Source organism: Pseudochaenichthys georgianus, chromosome 16 (assembly GCF_902827115.2).
Source record: "Pseudochaenichthys georgianus chromosome 16, fPseGeo1.2, whole genome shotgun sequence".
Classification (NCBI taxonomy): domain Eukaryota; kingdom Metazoa; phylum Chordata; class Actinopteri; order Perciformes; family Channichthyidae; genus Pseudochaenichthys; species Pseudochaenichthys georgianus.
Window position 1 is genome coordinate 31184045 of NC_047518.2, and position 18483 is coordinate 31202527.

Here is an 18483-nt window from a genome sequence, read left to right on the forward strand (position 1 = left end):
CTAGCCAAATCTGGACTTTGTTTGTTTGGCTTCTCTACGTACTAAACAGTATGTACAATATATTAAAACGTCAAACATCCTATACCCTTTTACTACGGGAGATAAGAAGCAATCTTGTTTTCAAGACAGCTCAGAGAATTAAACAGATAAAGTATTCTGTCTTCGCCTAAAGGTGTTTTCCTTTCTTCCCTGGAGGCACAGTGGCATGATTTTGCATTAATATTAACCGACTAATATATTTCTAATGCTTTTAATCCAAACATATAAAGGTTTAGATATTTTTCTTCCAAACTCTTACTTTGGCAGCTCTCCTAACATTTGTAAACATATTTTTCCTATTATAGAATCTACTCAGAACCGCTCTTAAGAAGATTGAACCATCTCGCACAGCTAGAGCGTTAAGATTGTGTTAGGAAAATAATGAATGTACTCTAATATCAGAGTAGCACATGATAACAAAGGCCCTACGTAGCTGTGTGCATAACAGGATGTATGATTACCTAGAAGAGCGTCAGGACTGTTTTAGGAATATAATAGCTATGTGACAACGATTAAGATGATTCAGCCTCTATGGAGACAGACATAATGACTGTCATGTTTATGGCTTACGCAGGCCTTAGCTAATCTGAACTAAGCAAAGAATACTGCTTTGAACCGGTATTCTTCTTCCATTTTCCCAACAGATTGTAAAACTATCACACATCAAATTGTTTAAAAAAGCTTTCTATAAACCCCTCATCCCAAAATAGTTTCATATGATATATAATTATATCCCCAATTAGTTGGGAACCAAAAAATACTACCCACTGAGCCACAGCCTCCAAACATGTTATAATATCACCAGCCTTATCCTAAAAGTACTGTATTTCTATATATAATCTGAAAAATGGGTAATTTCATCACGAAAATAGCCTTTAACGTGTATGTATGTATTTCACACTCGTCATAGCAAATGTCTATTTCTCTATATATGTAACTATGGTGAATTATTTTTAAACGCAGTGAGAATATGGGAGTAGGACACTTTCTAGACCACAGCAGTTCAGGTGCCGTACCAGTGAGACAGTCCTTTCTGCAGTTAGCTTTTGGGAATTATTTCCAGTGCCACTCTGACTTTGTTTTAATCTCTCCTCACAGCAAAAAGCCAAAGAGACCTCAGAGACAGAGGCAACAAAACAACCGACTAAAACCTCTGACTCTCGCCTACGACGGGGACACGGACATGTAGTCCCTCGGAGACGCTTCACCACGCACTTCGCCTGTCATAGAGACACCTCATCACGCCATTACAGTGAGGGATACGGATGTTTGCAGCGTGAATGGACGCGTCACACAGCGGAGAAATCACAGAAAATCCTCTTAGCAGAGACACTGGTTGGGTTTAACCGTTTCAAGTACGGCTCCATTCACTCTCCCTTTTTGTTTTTTAGTGTTGTTTCTTTTGCAAGAGCCTTCATGACCTCCACCCTGTTCAATGAAATGCCTTTTTTTGCCCCCCCTACGTGTCCATATGTCTCTAAAGGCTGAGAGTCTGGGTGCAGAAGACAGAGCTCTCAGAACATGGCAGCACAAGCTCAAACTCTTCCCCCGCGCTTTTTCGCTTGTCCCTAAAAATGCTGAGTAGCTGGAGGCTTAGGATGCTCCGACGGTTCATACGTTGCCAAAAGTCACCGCAGGGGAGAGGAGGAGGGAGAGGAAAATCTCCATAAAAAGGTTTGGATTCCTTTTTCTCAATCCTCAACTGGGTTTTGACTCAAATCTCTTTTGCAGTCTTGAACAAAAGGGAGGCATTTCTTCTCTTCTTCATTTGGAGGCTGTGTTTGTGGGATAAACAGATCCGCACGATGCTGATGGAGCCTGCATCAGTTGTTCATGAAAACGGCCGCCTGCCTCCGCCCTTCCTACATTGCACTATATTAGTGCAGCATGATATGCACATGTGACTTCTACCTTCGATTGCCATAAAACACTGCCTCTTCCACAGAACAACCCATAGAGCAGAGCAACACGAAAACATTCAAGAGAAACATGTTCTGCCAAACAGATGTGAATCTCAAGTAAATATATGTAGAGATTTGATTTCTCACAACTGATTTCTTTTTGGTTGAAGTAAAGTACCTTTTGTGGTTTGTAGATTTCGTCCTGTGTTATCACTTTTTTTTTCTGCCCAGATGTAATTAAATATTTAAAGATGACATCAGAAGGTGACTTTTTTTAAAAGAATCACCTGCTTTAAAGTTATTGTTAACCTTAAAGAATCTGATCAAATTCAATATGTTTACATGTATTTACCTAAAGTGGTACATTGTGAACAAGATAAAACCTTTGCAGTGAATACAAAAAAAAGAAGGAACAATAAATGAAACCATGCAAATGTCATTTCTGCCTTACTGACGACTACTAAATACTAACAGTCCTGTAAAAGAGTTTTTAATACTTGAATGGGGCAACTTATAAAATACATTACATAAAAGCGTAGAGAAAACGACATTTTCTTTTTCAAAGCAAACGTTTTCATGTAGCTATCCGTATCATAGGTGCTCTATCGTTTTTCAGTCACAATGCATTAGGGAAGTTTAAAAAACAATGCACTTTACAATAAGACTACCCTTATAAAGGGATTATAATTAGGTTGTAAACACTTTATTAATCATTAAGAACCATTTATAAACCAGTTCTAACAGTTTTCATACATCAACACAGGCTCACTATTTGGCAAGATGACTAAGCCTTATTGGCTACTTAGCGAGAATCAACTCAGTGAACAACATACCAAGGATGCTGGCTGATGAAGAAGATGAAGTAAGCTAAGTAGCCAATATAAGGCTTAGCAGTACAGATAAATGTGGGCTCACTATTTGGCAAGCAACCGGTCACAGTTGCCCTGTTTATCTCATGTCTTATAAAAGCTTATTAATGATTTATAAAGTGTTCACAACCTAATTAATACATGGACTATTCGTAAACTCTTTATAAGGGTAGTCTTATTGTAAAGTGCTACCAAACAATCTGTACAAAGAAATAACATGTTAATAATTATAATATAATAATGGGAGAACACACTTCTGCTGAGTTCAACGTAAAAGCAAACTGGTGTGGAGAATGTTTACTTGTTTGTTTTGGGATTTGTAAATAACAGCAATTTTTTTATTTTTTTGGAGAAAAAATTATCAAATTATGTGTACATTTATTTTGTATTGCACAGAATTGTTTAGTTTGAATATTGCAAAGTGGGTGTGTGATATGTTGCTGATTGTTGTAATCATGATGCAAGTTGGATGTTATGAGACAAAAAAACAAGAGACAAAAAGAAGCAGAAGAAAAAAAAAGAGTAAAAAGGCTCAGCCGTTTTGTACAGGATGTTTATATGTGTGCAAAGAATTACCGAAAAAATAAATAAGGACACGGTTGTTAACACAAGAAGGTTATTGAGCCGTTTTTGTAATTTTCTTTATATATATATATATACACAGTATATACACAAGGAAGCAGAACCCCTTAATAAAATGTTAAAATGGCTTTGAAGGTTATCAGGCTGGTGTTTTCTTACATTGTTTCTTTATGTCAACAAATCCCATAAAAACAATTTGTTTACAGCCTGACAGATACTGGCGTTCTGAGGATACTATTATTATTTGTTTATTCCTCTTTTGGCCAATAGTTATCACTTTAAACAAATAAAATAAACAATGCTATTTTATTATTTAACCTCATTTAAGAATCTCATCCAACTTGTATAGATGGGACATTTTAAATTAAAACATCCTTTTATCAGATTTGTTGACAAATAAATAAAGACTACCACTTCACCTATCCTTGAAAATGAAAAAAGTAAAACGCGTAAAGAAAGTTGAAATCTTTAAAATAAATTCCTTAATGTCCAGTCTGCTCCAACAGGGGGTTTTAACCTGAAACACATTATTCAAACTCATTTAGTTTTGATTCAAAAGGTTCAAAAGAATGATTTTCTTACTCAATTAACTATTTCTTTAGTCACTTATTCATGTATATCTACTTGAACAATCACTTCAGAGATATTCAGAGTTTTAATTCAGATGTTTTGTTGTTTTAATAACTAGAAAGCCCCTGAATTAGTAAATATTCATATTTTGGTGATTCCTACATTTTCTTCAACTGATTCTACAAGTTAGTGTTAAGAAAGGAAAAGGAGAGTATATATATATATATATATATATACACATACACACACATATATATACATACACACACACATTGAGATTTACAAGCTACAATGTTTTTGTTAGTAAGACTTTTCCACCTGGAAGGACTTTTGCAAACCTGCCTGGCACGTTGCATCAGCTGAAACATTATATAGTGAAACACATGTGAGTTTGCAGACAGCCTCTTTTTGTCTATGTTATGAAACAACCTCTGGGGGTAAGTTGTGTGTTTACTTCTACTTTTTTTTTCATCATTTGAAAACATTTTGTTTAATGTTCCCTGGCTCATGAGGAGCTGTGTCGAGTCACGACGAGTTGCTCGCATCACATCGGGGCGGTGTTGTGGTGCTGAAGACTAAACATTGAACCAGAGAGTCTACGTGACAAACGGAAGGCTGGAGTTATTCAGATGGGGTGTTAACCAGAGGCAACACAAGATGCTATTGCTCTGCATTATGGGAAGTGTAGGATCCAGTCTTCTTAAAGTTGACCTTAAAAGACAAGAAGTCATTCTTCATTTTTTAGGATTTGTTTTGATTCTCTGTTGCAAGACCACTAACTGTTAATAAATAGATACAACGGAGATAATAAATAGGTAGTCCTATTTAATAAAGATGTGTGTCTGATACTGACGGCTATAAAAACAGCTCCGATCACAAAAGCAGGGCATTGTTTTTTTCAAGCATTTCTATTTTTTTACTTTTTCAGTGGAAAACCTGATAAACCCAATTTTCTTTTCAGCTTTGTTATGATAATAATCCAACCTAAATAAGTCACTCACTCACAGTATAAGGGATTAGAAAAATGAACAGAAGAAGCTGCAACATGTCAATATGACACCAAAATACTACAGGTCCCATCAGGTTGTTAAACTGTAAGACGATATATCCTCTTCTGCTTGGGGTCCCTTTGGCTCAACCTGTTCCTCCTCCTCATGATTCCAACATGGGAGCTTTATGTGTCTCCAGATGTTCACAGCATCTGGTGAGAGGGGCTGAGCCACGGCAGCTGGCAGCCACTAGATGTCAGACCCTGACGTTGTTTAAAGAAAAGTTCCTTCTCAAAAGTCTATAATGTGAACCTCCTTCTCTGCTCCCCCATTTCTCCTCCATCCCTCCCCCCTCACTCACTCCGTTTGTCCCTCCATTCCCCCCGAACCCTCTCTCTCCTCTCTCGCTCTCTCTCTGAAGCTCAAAGTGCACTATATAAAACATCCCTCCACACTGACACTCAGATGTACAAACACCTCGGCTCTCTCCCAGCCGTGCATCACAAATCCCCTCAGAGACACTCGTAGCGTTTTAACGGAAGACTTCTGACCCCGCTGAATGAGCCTGAGAAGATCCATCACTGCCCCCCCCCCCCCCCGCCGCCTCAGGACCGCCTTCCTCACTCTGTGTTTCCCCTACAAGTTGTGCAGCTCAGTCAAAGGGACATTTTTTTTGCGGGCTGAGAAGATCAAGGACAGTTTGACATGAGGGGGGACGCTCCACGAAGAGGCATGAAGACCCCGTGTCTGTGGGCTCTGCTGCTGTCAGTCGTCTCTCTGGTGAGTTACATGTCTCTTTAGCTCTAATCACTTTATATCTGTGATTTATGTCTGCTCCTATCTGGTAGAAGAAATATCGATGAATGTGCACAAACGGAGATTGTGATAAGTGACTTTCAGTGTAAAAACAAGCATGATTTGATTTCTGCTAGAAGTCTGTTGCAGTCAGTTTATATCAAAGTCTAGAAAATATAAAGCAAAATATTGTTTTGTTGATTTCAGATTAAATTTGATTTATGATATAGTTTACTAAAGGCATGTTTCTGAATAGTTTTCCTCACGTTCGAGCCCTGTAACGACACGCCCCACCTCCACAGACCTGTAACTGACTCATTAATATCTTCATGAACGAAACACAAGCTTTCCAAATCCAAAATCTGCATCTTGACAAATCCGCCCGCGCGCAATCCCGCTGGATGCCTCTCCCTCAGCACTATCCATTCATCCCTCCTTTGCATCTCCCTCCTCTCTCCCATTTACAGACACACTTCAAGAAGAATATATTTGACAGTGCGGTGGAGAACAGCCTGAGCCCATTATGACAAACACACCAGAATGCTCCTAACTCAGTGCCTTGGCAGTTTGTGACAACCCAATTCCTTTAATCCTCGGAAAGACAGTAACCCCTCACCCGCTGATAAATCTGTCAACAAAGCAATCAAAGCAGAACAGGAGCCACTCCTCTCTCCAAACATTCCATAAACTTAATCCCCACAAACTTGACTGGCCTTAAAAAGCTCCCGTGGTGTTATCTGTGTTTAATTTGCATAGTGATGGAAAGAAGTCAATTACTATTAATTATTCTCTACAACTTAATACCCATTATCGAATTGAATTCACCGTCTTGAAAACCATAAACTCAATTTCACAGCTGACTAAGCGCACTAATCATTTCCCCCCCCCCACATCTTTTTTCTTTTTTTTACTTTACGGAGGCTTGCTGCTTTGATAGAACAACAAGGATTGTTCGATTTCAGAAGCAATATCATTAACTTACATGGATTCCCTTATTGTCTCAACATGAAGACGAACATGAATCATCAAGTGTGTGAGTTATATGTACCGAAGCATCATGGTAGTGCGAGTTGATCTCACAGCATCACTTGATGGGAGTGTTTTTTTTCTCCCAGACGGAGCTGCCAAATTGCTTCGCTATGCTTTAATGGGATGATCATAATTGTTTCGTACTCGGTGCATCCTAAGCTTTCGCCTGCAGCTCCTTCAACAGATTGACAGACCCATGGGAACCTCACAAACTTATTTTGGCCGCCTTTGAACCAAGTCGTGTGTGAAATAATATGATTATGCATTTTTCCTCTGGGTAAGTTGAAAACTGGTGGCTACTTTTTTTTTCTCTCTCTCCTCTCCCCCCTACCTCCTCCTCCTCCCTCTTCGTCTTCAAACTGCCCCTGCTCTAATACCCTGCAGTCTGTCCGCGTATAGTATCTATCCTCCTCAGAAGTCATGGTAATAATTGTGCCCCGGCCGCTCAAAGCACTGCTGCAGAGATGGGACTCGGCTCCATCCACAGCTGCCTGTGATGTCTTGACACACTTTGTGATTTGTCATCATGTCTGACCCCCCTCAGGTAACACTTTGATATCACTAGGAGAGTATAGACCTAAACTCTTAGAGTAGTTAAATGCCCTAAGTTGATCTATCAGCTCAACCCACGGGGGGACCTCACAAGGCGAGACAAGTTAAACTCCGTGTAAATGACTATGACCACAATCATATCCCGCAGTTGGAAAAATACTCCACATCAACACATCAAGGTCTCTTAAACCCTTCCTGTACAGAGGAACATTTCAAACAGACTCTAACTCAGCTGATATTCCACACACCAATATGTTTGCTTCTTGTGGATGAAGTCCTTGGGATTCATGCAAGCTGAAGGTCATACGTTATATTAAAATATGCCTTTACTGGGAGGTGGAGCGAGACTCCAGAGGGACTATCTGGTACCTGAAAGGTCACAGGTTTGATCCCACAAAAGCCTCATGTCCTTGAGCCAAACTCCAACCCTGCATTGCTCCTCAGACTTTAAGACTCTCTGGATTAGAGAGTTTAATACCATACATTTTAAAGAAGTTCTGGAGGCTTCTGCAGTGTGGTACTAATGCACATTAAAGAACAACATCTCTCTTAATCGCTGCATGTTGCAGCTCAACCCACACCATCCAATCAAGATTACAAAGTGGCAGCCCATATCGGCTCTCAGCCCAGTGCTCTGTTTAAACTACAACTGTCGCACTCTCAAATCCTCCCCGCACAGCAGCATTCAGGTAAATGAAAACTGACACACACTTTCATTCTTCCTCGCAAGGTTTTGTGTACAGCCCACCGCCGAGTCATCTGGCTCCTCCGACGGTTCTATTAAAGGTGGAATTTGTTAGCCGCTCCGGGGTCCAGCACATAGAAAATCCTCAGAGCTCCCGAGGGGAAGCCGGGGTTGTTTATCTTCCCGTTTCAAAGAGCGGACGCCTGCGCCTTATCACAGCCTCGCCAAGAGTAGATAGCATTTAGGTTTGTCCAACACCCGGCCTACATGCTGCATCTGGCAATCTGGAGAGTCGTTTCCTAAAAGACTTCTGCATACCCGTGCTGTTTGTGTTATCTAGTTGAGGGATTCTGCCTCATACACCCAACACGAAAGTAATATTAATAGACAGTTACTGTAAATGGTTTTTTTTGGGGGGGCTGGGAGAATCCAGCATGAGAAACTGCAGGCCCAAAAGTTGGAATAGCTCTGAGCCAGGAAATGAAAGTCTCTGAAAAAAAATGATTGGGAGATACGTTTGAATATCTTTGAATGCAAACACTATATTTAATATGTATTGCAAATTGAATTTGTTTACACTGCTGCATTTGGACGATAGGACTTTCTGTAAGTGAGTGTAGTTTTTTGGAATAAAAGGGGCACTCCACAGATTTTAAAGACATGTACAAGTGCGTGCGTGCGTGCGTGTGTGAGGAAGGGTATTGCTGGAGTTCACCTTTATACTGTAGCTGAGGATAACTGATACTTTCATATCATGTGTCCCTGGGTGCCTGAAAGCCTGATGAAAGCCCTGAAAGCGAAGTTTAAAAAATCAAGCAGGCATATTTCCCCATAACATTAAGTATTATAAATAAATCTTGTGTGCAACAATTAAAGTGGAAGTTTAAAACCAACATACTTTGTTTGTAAAAGCGTACCACTAAAGAAAAGAAAAAGGGTGGTGGTTTGATCAGACCAACAAAATGAGCAAAATCCAAAAACTGACACCATGTCTCTCAACTCAACCCTGCCAACCATAATCACGTGAGGTGATCTCAACAAATACAGGAAATCTCTCCTTAAAATAAACAAAACTGTTAAAAATTGAGAAGAAAATGTAAAGAACCCCATTTCTTAGCTGATTAAGAAAACATGTTTTCAAATCTTTAAAAAAAAGAATGTAACTTCTGTGAAACACAAACTGATGAAATCACACCAACAGCTCTTTATAGGACGATGTTAAGTGTAGCAATTTCTCCATATGTTCTTATTGTCAAAAAACACAAGACAAAAACCTAAGGGTTAGTCCATCTGGAAACCCTTACTCTGTAGCACACTTCCCAAAGCCCGTTCGTTACTACTTAACACTTTTTACAGAAGTAAATGGTGCATTTGTTTTGAACAACGTTTAGTGATTTGTCCTCTCAGAGTGGATTGGCTGCATTAATAATGCAGGTCACAACCACCTGAGTGATGGCTGTGTTTATCTCTATTTAAGGCTTCCACTTGATTCTTTCATTATTGATTAATCTGCAATGGATCATAGAACACCAGAAAATAGTCGTTTTAGTTTTTAAAAGCTCAAGTTGAAGTCTTTAAATTCATTTTGTCCAAACCACAGTCCAAAACCCAGTGATATGTAAGATACTTTCACATGTTTTACTGTTCAAGCTATATTTATCCATGATGAAGGTCTAATTCATTGTTCAATTAAATACAGTACGCACAAAAGTATTCATGATTCAGAGTAAATCAGCCTGAAGCATGCAGATACGTCTATTTCTAAAGGGTCAAACAGTGATTCATGGATTGGAAATTAAAGGAAAGATTTATGTTGGTCTATACATTTAGAATCTTTAATGTCAGATTCATCTCAATTTCTGTTGTTGTGAAATACTGGAAAGTTTGCTCTTTTTCTGGTCACTAAAAAAGATTCAAATGAACGTATCTGAGATGTAGATAGGAAATCATTCATACATTAAACTGAGGGTTTATAGAAGAACACAACCTTTAACAAAGATGCTGCATCATAATAAGGGGATGAAGAACCAAAGGGATGGGAAGCGTTGCTTTGCCGGTCCCCACTGAAATCACAAATGCAATAATAAAATACATCATAGCTAAATTAAGCCAATAGAGTGTGAAATACATCTCACTTCTATCTGTGGAAGACATAGCTTGATATTTAATAAAGCCCTAATATTGGCAAACCAATATCTGTTAAACCCAGTGTTATCAAAGCGTGACTGTTGACCTTTATGCTGCCATTTTAGTTTTTCTCTTGTCTTTTATCCTACAGTACGTTCCCTCTTTTCTCTCTGCAGTATCTCTTTCAGGCACACACATGCACACACACACTGTGTCTCTCTCTCTTTGTGCCTGGCTTGCAATGTTTTTGAAGTAAATGTTGGCCCTCCGAGTGTTGGTGCAGTCAGTCGGGGTGTTCTGGATATAAACGTAGCTTTAGTCAGGACTGCCTCTGATCTGCCTAATCTCCCCGGGCTGGATTACAGGTTGGGCTCTAATCCGTGAAGTGGGGTCTTTGTGAATGTGCCTCGGAGTGCTCTAATCCAGAGACTGTCAGGTGCTTTAGATGAAAGCTAATTGCATGTCACAGTTTGGGGACCATAACGCCGGCGACAACAGAGCGAGTTCATCACAACAACAAGACATCGGTCTGATGGTGACTGTGAACGCACTTCAGATCATCTTGAAAGAAAATAGTGATGAAATCCCCTCTAAAAAAAAAAACCTCCATCGACATCTCCTTTTACAAATTATTCATAACATGAAGTCACAGAAACTGACGCTGCCTCCCAAAACACACTGTTGCCGGCAATCTAATTTCCTGGTGACAAGATGATCAAACTTGGAGCGTCTAATCCTACTCGGATTTGAATTGTTTAGGAAGTGTTCTTTACATTTTACACCTTAAAATGTTTTATCCGAACACACACACACACACACACACACACACACACACACACACACACACACACACACACACACACACACACACACACACACACACACACACACACACACACACACACACACACACACACACACACACACACACACACACACACACACACACACACACACACACACACACACACACACACACACACACACACACACACACACACACACACACACACACACACACACACACACACACACTAATTAGCCTGACAGTCACTTAAAGCAGCTCAAAGCAGTTTCCTAATATCCCTTGATCTGGTTTCGAGACTCCATTGAGACTGAAACCCAGTTACTGAGAAGCATCAGTAATTATGGCAAGAGGAAAATTATATTTCATTTGATCATTAGAGACTACAGTCTTTTCAGATCTCAGAATAGAAATATTCATGAAAAATAAATGGGGATTAGAGTCTGGATTACGGGTCAAAGATTATTTTTGGTGATTATTGGAAACATGTAAAACTGAATTTATGTTTAAACTCACATGGGATCAAGTGTTAGAAATCCATCCAAGCAAAACCTGTACATGTATTTCGAATGAAGGTCACTAGCTTTTCCAAAACATCATGTTTGACCTTGTAACACCAAATAAAGATCTGGCATCGTGTAACTATTATCTGACATCAACTGCTGTGTTAACCTATACAAAAGCAATTATTTGAACCATTGAAAATCAACATAAACAAACAACCTGAAATATTATTAAACCCTAGAAAAAAGCCTGTTCAATGTAATAATGGGCTTTATGGCTGCCTAGCTGATAGTCCATAAGATACTGTTTCACCGAGCTTTTACATCCTAAGGAGCTTTATGTTTGACTATAATAGTGCCAATAAATCCTGAACAGGAAGCCTCCCTCATCCTCACCCTCACTTTATCTTTTTACAATACATCACCAGTGAGGCCAACGTGACAGACTTTTGTTTCCAGCAATGGAAGACAAAAGGAGGTGTTCATTAATACAGTTTAACTGCCCCGCTGCGCAAGGAAACTGCTGAAAATCATATTTCTATTCTCCTCGTCATGACAATCACTCTGCACTGAAGGTCCTGCAGCTTTCCTTTTTCTCCTTTAAAACCTTACCACTGCAAAGATTTGATCTCCGATTGTTTGAAAGGCTTCGGTTAGACTCCGTGTATCATGCTGCCTATTAAAATAAGTTCAGGTTATGTCGGTTTTTTCACAGAGTTAGAGAGACGTTACAGCTACTAAGCCAAAGTCTCCACAATGCCACTAACGGTTCTTTCACATCAGATCATTCATCTTCAAGGACTCTTCAAAAACAACTGCAGGCCATCTTTATAAACTCCTTCACTCTGAAGCCAAGTGCATAAAAAGAATGTGTACTTCAGAGAGATAACACCTCCCGCACGATATCTAAAAGTATTACAATGTCATATAGTGAACTTTCTGAATAAGAGAAGGCCTTATGTTCAGAGTATCGATCGCGGGGCGGGGGTACAACATGTAAACGCTTCGACCAGATAGATCTGCTGTCACGTTCCTCGGCTGGGGTTTGGACATCAATGTCACAAGCCTCAGCGGGGTGAAGGGGGAATCTTAGCTCTCTCATCTGTATGATTGTTAGACGAGAGACACAGAATGAATCATCCATCATCCATTCAGGCCACATTCAGCAGGTGCCGTTGCATCATGTCCGCTCCCGAGAAGCGCTTCATTCATCTCGATGTATGGCAGGCATACCCTTAATCTTGATTAAGACGAACAGGCACAAGACGGGTTCCAACTGTAAGACTTGGTTACAGTATTAACACAGGTTTCTTTAGAGGTGATCTTTGCTTGTGATGGATACAGCTTGTTGGTGTTTTCTTACTGCTGCAAGATTGATTGTGGTGCTGTTTGTTAGTTGGCAGGACTTCCCACAAACATATCAACAGATATTTAACACGAAGCAGATAGTGTCGACACAACGCTAATGCCAGACAGAACGTCAACATTGAGCAATTCTGCAAAAACCTGGTTTACGCAAGGCTACAGAAAGAGTGTGGTTCTGGCTAATTAAAAAAAGTCACGTCACATCTACCACTGTCCACCACCAATGTCAATATAAATTAAACAATACATGTTCTGGCTCGCTAAAGGAAGACTTTGTTATTTCAGACATTGGAACTTATTTGGTGAAATGTGTGAATTTGACACAGAAAATGTTATTGTTTACATTCACCAAGACTCACTTTATTTTACAAAGCGACATTAATCAAAGAAAATGATATTGACAAAGGCCCCACCATATCGGTCTGATGATATATAGACTATTCTGCACTATTTCTATTCTATTTTATTTACTTGCACTATCATCGGTTTTATTGTGTTGCACTGTTGGAGGAGCCTGTGACGTAAGATGTTCATTGTCATAACTACACTGCAGCTATGCACAAATGACAACAGAAGCCTTGAATCTAATATATTTGTTTTAACTTTAAAAGGTTGTTACCACATTTTTTTAAATAAAATTGTTCGATAAGCATGCAGTATCAGTAGACATTTTTCATTAATGGTGATTTTGTTTTTGTTTGTTTTGTTCTTCAAGGTGACCAGTGCTGATTCACCAAGTACAGGAAATTCAGCCTTGAGAGAAAGCTCAAAATCCAAAGTGAAGACTTACTGGTCTGAAGGCAGCAAGGCAGTCTCCATCAGCCGCCTGCTGTCCCAGAGCTTCTATGGCAAAGAGAACTTCACCTCTCTGGATCTGAACTATGACGAGGCCGACTCGTTCTCTAAACGGGACCAGTGGAGCTGGCTTTACAACACGTCCAACCCCCGCGACCCTCGATCCAGGACGAAGCGGAGGCCCATCGTCAAGACCGGCAAGTTCAAGAAGATGTTCGGTTGGGGAGACTTCCACTCCAACATCAAGACGGTGAAGCTCAACCTTCTCATCACTGGTAAAATCGTGGATCACGGTAACGGGACATTCAGCGTCTACTTCCGCCACAACTCCACCGGTCAGGGCAATGTCTCCGTTGGACTCGTTCCTCCAACCAAAGCGGTGGAGTTCCAGGTCCACCAGCCGTTCCACCACAATCACCACCAGCAGCAGCAGCAGCAACAGCAGCAGCAGACGGCTCTGGAGACCAAGGACAACAAGCTGTTCAACTGCAGGGTGGAGTACGAGAAGGTGGAGAAGGGCACCAGGAACTCGCTGTGTGCCCACGACCCCTCGCAGAGCTGCCCTCAGGAGCAGACCCAGAGCCACTTGTCCTGGCTGTGCTCCAAGCCCTTCAAAGTCATCTGCATCTTCATCACCTTCTACAGCACCGACTACAAGCTGGTGCAGAAGGTGTGTCCAGACTACAACTACCACAGTGACACCCCCTACCTCCCCACCGGGTGATCACAAGACCAGACAAGGACAAAAAAAAGAAGAAAAAAAGATGCTGGGACAGGCTGTCGGATCTTGAGCTATGTCAGATTATTTGAATGAAAATGAAGTCAAGACACTTGAAACGTTGAGAGGTATTATTACAGCTAACATATCCTTGATGCAAGACTGATATTGCTCCAACGAACAGACCCACCCAGAGGTCATTATGAGAGCATTTAGGGAGGCATTTATAGGCTTGCAATACTCGTATTATATGCATAGCTGCTTACATTGAAAGGAAATTCTCAAGCCAACCACAAAAATATGCTGATTGTATTTATGTAAATATTGTGGGTTCCACAAAAAGACCAGAAAACAATTTTATTAATGTTTTCTCCTGCTAATTTGGTTGTTTATGTTGATAGTGCATTTCCGTCTCAATCACGCTTTCTGTCTTTTCCAATCAGTCTCTGGTAATCATTGCAAACTCGTAAATGTCAATGCAAATAAGAAGAATCTGTCAGTATGCATTAGAGTGCATAATGGAAAAAGCAAACATATTTTGAGCGGTGTTGTTTTCTGCAGTGTGATTGTTGTGAGTGAGTATACCTCTCTGATAGTGTTGTTGGAATCTCGTCCATTTTCATGCATGAACCAAATGTGGTAAACAGCTGAATAACGTCCATCTATATTTCCATGTTATTGCAGCTGTCAGAAATAATCCTCATCATGTCACCGGAGAAAAAAAAGGTATAAAAGTCTTTCTATTTTGTGTATCGTGTTAGCAGTTCTTAAGCCACCGCAAATGACACCAATGGAGGCTCAAAGTCAAACACAAGCAAGTAAATGTGGTGATAAATAAATACAACCTGCAGAAGACACAACATTAGATTCTTTTTGCACTGCTCCTTAAAAAATAAACGTATGTGTACTTCTGTTTTCTTAGTCCTGCACTTCTATTTTAGACGTTTAGCGTGCTCTTTTTCGTGACTAAAACAAGTCGGGTATAATAACCTTAACTCCTGCCTCACTAAAATAACAAGCAGAGATGACAGAGCCACAACGTCCCTGCAATATCCAAAAATATCTGTACACCTTGGAGTAATCATTTATAAAGCGTGCTGAATTATGGGAGACAAACAGGGTCAAAAGTGTTTCAAAAAGTTAAAAAAATAGAAATAAGAAGAGGCAACATTGGTGTTCATCTAAAAAAGAACAATGTGAGAGGTGGTATGTTGTGTTTCCTGCTCCAGAGGAGACACAACATACACTAAACAGCAGGAGCTAATCACACATTCCACCTATCCAACATTTGCACCTCTGTTTATCAAAAAAAAGAGAGAAATTCTGGATGAGGCTAACACTGGCTGTTAATGATATTGGATGTTCCAATTGGCTATTAAACCTTCATTACATAAATTGGGAGCCACTGGCTCCATGTGAAGCATTTAGAGGGAATGAACACAGTGAAAGTGGGAGCTCTGCAGAGTCAACACCATCCAAAGAAGGAATTAAAGTGCCGATGGAAAACATGTAACAAAAGCACAAATGTGCACCTAGGGGCGCAATCACTGCTGTCTATTTAAATTCAGTGCTCTGACACAGTGTACGCTATATATGCAACTCAGTAATTGCTAATGGCAGCCTGGACGACATCCAATATGCCAACATGGGGTGTATTTTCTGACAAGGCAGGCCAAAGAATAGGGGTCTGCCTGTGGGATGAGTGAGCATAAAGAGGAATTTATGATGTGGAGGAACAAGGCTGGCAGAAATCACTGGAAGCACCTGACTCGTAAATTGAGAGCATGTTTCTGTCACCCAGAAGAAGGAATGACTAATGTCTCAGATTGCTGTTTGGGCCCGTTCTTTCATTTCAATAAAGTCACTTTGATATCCCTCCCCCCTACCCAAATGTGCCAGGGACAGTTTGTTCAGCTTCAGAGAATTAAAGCAGCACTTTTCTGAAACAATGCAGCCTCATTATGCACATAATCTTATAAGTGTAAACAGTCTGGCACAAGTGTTTGGGTGTGAGAGCAACTATGAGATGGATCTGTTCCCGACTGATGCTGTCTGAGGGCAACAGCAATGTACAGTACTGTGTTGTGTACAAGCCACATTATTAATGGTCAGATGTATTCATAGATATCATTTAAAGCTGCACTACTCAATCCTTAAACAGCGAAACAAATGACGAACGTAATGTGAATTGTGTGACAAACCCACACATTGCTTTTGCACGATGCTGAACGGCGATATAACATCTTTAAGCTCATTGTTTTGGTTTTCATGGCCCACAATTTCACCGTTTTGATTCACTCTCATTTCGCTCATCGACCCCAGCAGCAGGCACCTGTTTTTACAGGAATGCTCTCTGTACGATTACTGCCCAGCACCAAACAGACAATGTTAGCTACAAGCTAGTGAACATAATGTAACGTTTAGCAGCTAAAGAGGCTGATAATGTCCCTCGGGAGTTGGTAGAAAGCAAAGGAGTGTGAGTATTTGACTTGAATTTGCAAGGTGGCCAGAAACACCCATGAATACTAACATTTTTCTGTATCTGCGTAAATGAAAATGTTGTCAAACTAATGAATAAATGTAGGCTTAAGAGTTTGAAATTTTTTTTTGTAAATTGGCATTTTGTGTGTTTCTAATCTAAAAGTAATTGCAGATATCATGCAGTTTTACTCCAAACTTTACTGCCAAAAACAATATTTAGCATTTGGAAGAAATGAATACCTTAGATTTAGTAGTTTAGTCTAGTATTAGACGTTTTATTAAAATATCTGTCAATCAAATGGGAGGGAATGTAAGTTCCAATTTTATGTTCTGGCTTTAAGCGCTATGGACTAATCTTTTGTTAACTTTCAGATCACTGATCGCACCTTCAATACAACTTAATTTGACGATTAAATAGGGGGGATGAATAAAGAAGAGATATCTAATTAAAACACAGAGATTAAGCTCAATCCAATCTTAAATATCTAATAACTTAAATTCAGATGCAAATCTCTGTTTTGAGAGTAATTTACCAAAAGTGGGAGAGGACAGCTTCTTCTTTAAAAGCCAAGATGTCTTAAATGTTGTTAATCTGAAAGCACCAGTTTATCCAGAAACAAGAAGAACCTCCAAGGAATGTTCGGTTTATGTATGAATGAAAGCGACATCATTACAACCCGGCAGTGTTTGAACGTCTAAATTATCTTCGGGTCCAGATCTTCTCCCTCGGTTCAGTCGTCCTGGGCCGGAGCCATTCATGCCTGCCGTCTCTCCCCCAGCTCGCCCACAATCCCTGATTAATGTGGTCTGGGCGGGAGCTGTCAGAAATGGCAGAGAGAATCATGGGATTTCTCCTTCAGAGTCCCAATGACACCCAGCAGCTGCAGGAGTAAACAGATGACTAACCACTGGCCTTTTGGCAGCCTGTGGAGATTCACACGGAGGGAGGGCTGCGAACGCCGCTTTGACATTTAGGTGGATTAGAAGTTCTTGGGTTCTGCTCTCGTGGTGTCAGAGGTGGTTGGCATAGTAATTATTTGCGTCTTGGTTTTTATCCGCTTGACCCCCAACGAATGTGAATGTACAGATCTGTTTTTCTTCCACTTACAGACAAGTGAAATGTTTATTGTAAAACATCCTGACGAGCCTCATTTACAAGCAAATCACATTTTGTTTGCACTGCTACAGAGGAAATAATACGTGTCTTACAACAAGCAATTGTCATTTCAGATCATGTGCTGCTGCAGATTTCATTTAAAATCTGGGGCTGAAGCTGTCCTGGGGCACAGTTTTGTGTGAGGTATTGACATATTAAAGGCTCCATCAGACAATGGCTCGTGTTTTTTTTTCTCTTTTTTTTCAAATCACAAATAAATTACTCTCCTCAAAATACTATTGCTCCGCCGGAAATGAAAAGTCACTCGTTGTGAATGTCTCATATCAGGTAAAAACTGGAGAGAATTAATTAACCTTTGTCATTTTAATTGCTTTAGTGACAGCTGTCCTTTGGTGCTGGAGCTATCCTAATGCACATACTGTGGGCTTGTCAATTACTTTCCCAGTGAATAGATTAAAACGCCACAGAGGATAGAGTCATTTCATTAGTCAGACTTAATGCCCCCCAGACATAACCAGGTACGAACACTTCGCCCCTAAATATGCAGAAAAATGAACAATA

The 18483-nt window shown here is 40.2% G+C and overlaps 2 protein-coding genes across 2 annotated transcripts in view; both read left to right on the plus strand.

The window, feature by feature from the left end:
* thsd7ab (thrombospondin, type I, domain containing 7Ab) overlaps positions 1-3510 on the plus strand; it is a 155402-nt gene extending 151892 nt beyond the window's left edge. The window contains exon 29 of the mRNA XM_071205920.1: positions 1138-3510. Coding sequence (XP_071062021.1) covers positions 1138-1228 — 91 coding nt within the window. The 3' untranslated portion in view covers positions 1229-3510. The remainder of the gene's footprint in view (positions 1-1137) is intronic.
* A 1933-nt stretch (positions 3511-5443) lies between these two features.
* On the plus strand, positions 5444-18136 carry LOC117460400 (neurexophilin-1-like). Its single transcript, XM_034101789.2, has 2 exons — positions 5444-5730; positions 13527-18136. The coding sequence occupies exons 1-2, from the start codon at positions 5656-5658 to the stop codon at positions 14328-14330; spliced, it is 879 nt and encodes a 292-aa protein (XP_033957680.1). The 5' UTR covers positions 5444-5655; the 3' UTR covers positions 14331-18136.
* Positions 18137-18483: the final 347 nt, after the last annotated feature.

What these genes read in the sequence shown, in the direction of transcription:
- LOC117460400 (XM_034101789.2), top strand. Translation starts at nt 5,656, where the DNA reads ATGAGGGGGGACGCTCCACGAAGAGGCATGAAGACCCCGTGTCTGTGG. An exon ending in TGCTGTCAGTCGTCTCTCTG is followed by an intron (nt 5,731 to 13,526) that starts GTGAGTTACATG and finishes TTGTTCTTCAAG; the next exon opens with GTGACCAGTGCTGATTCACC.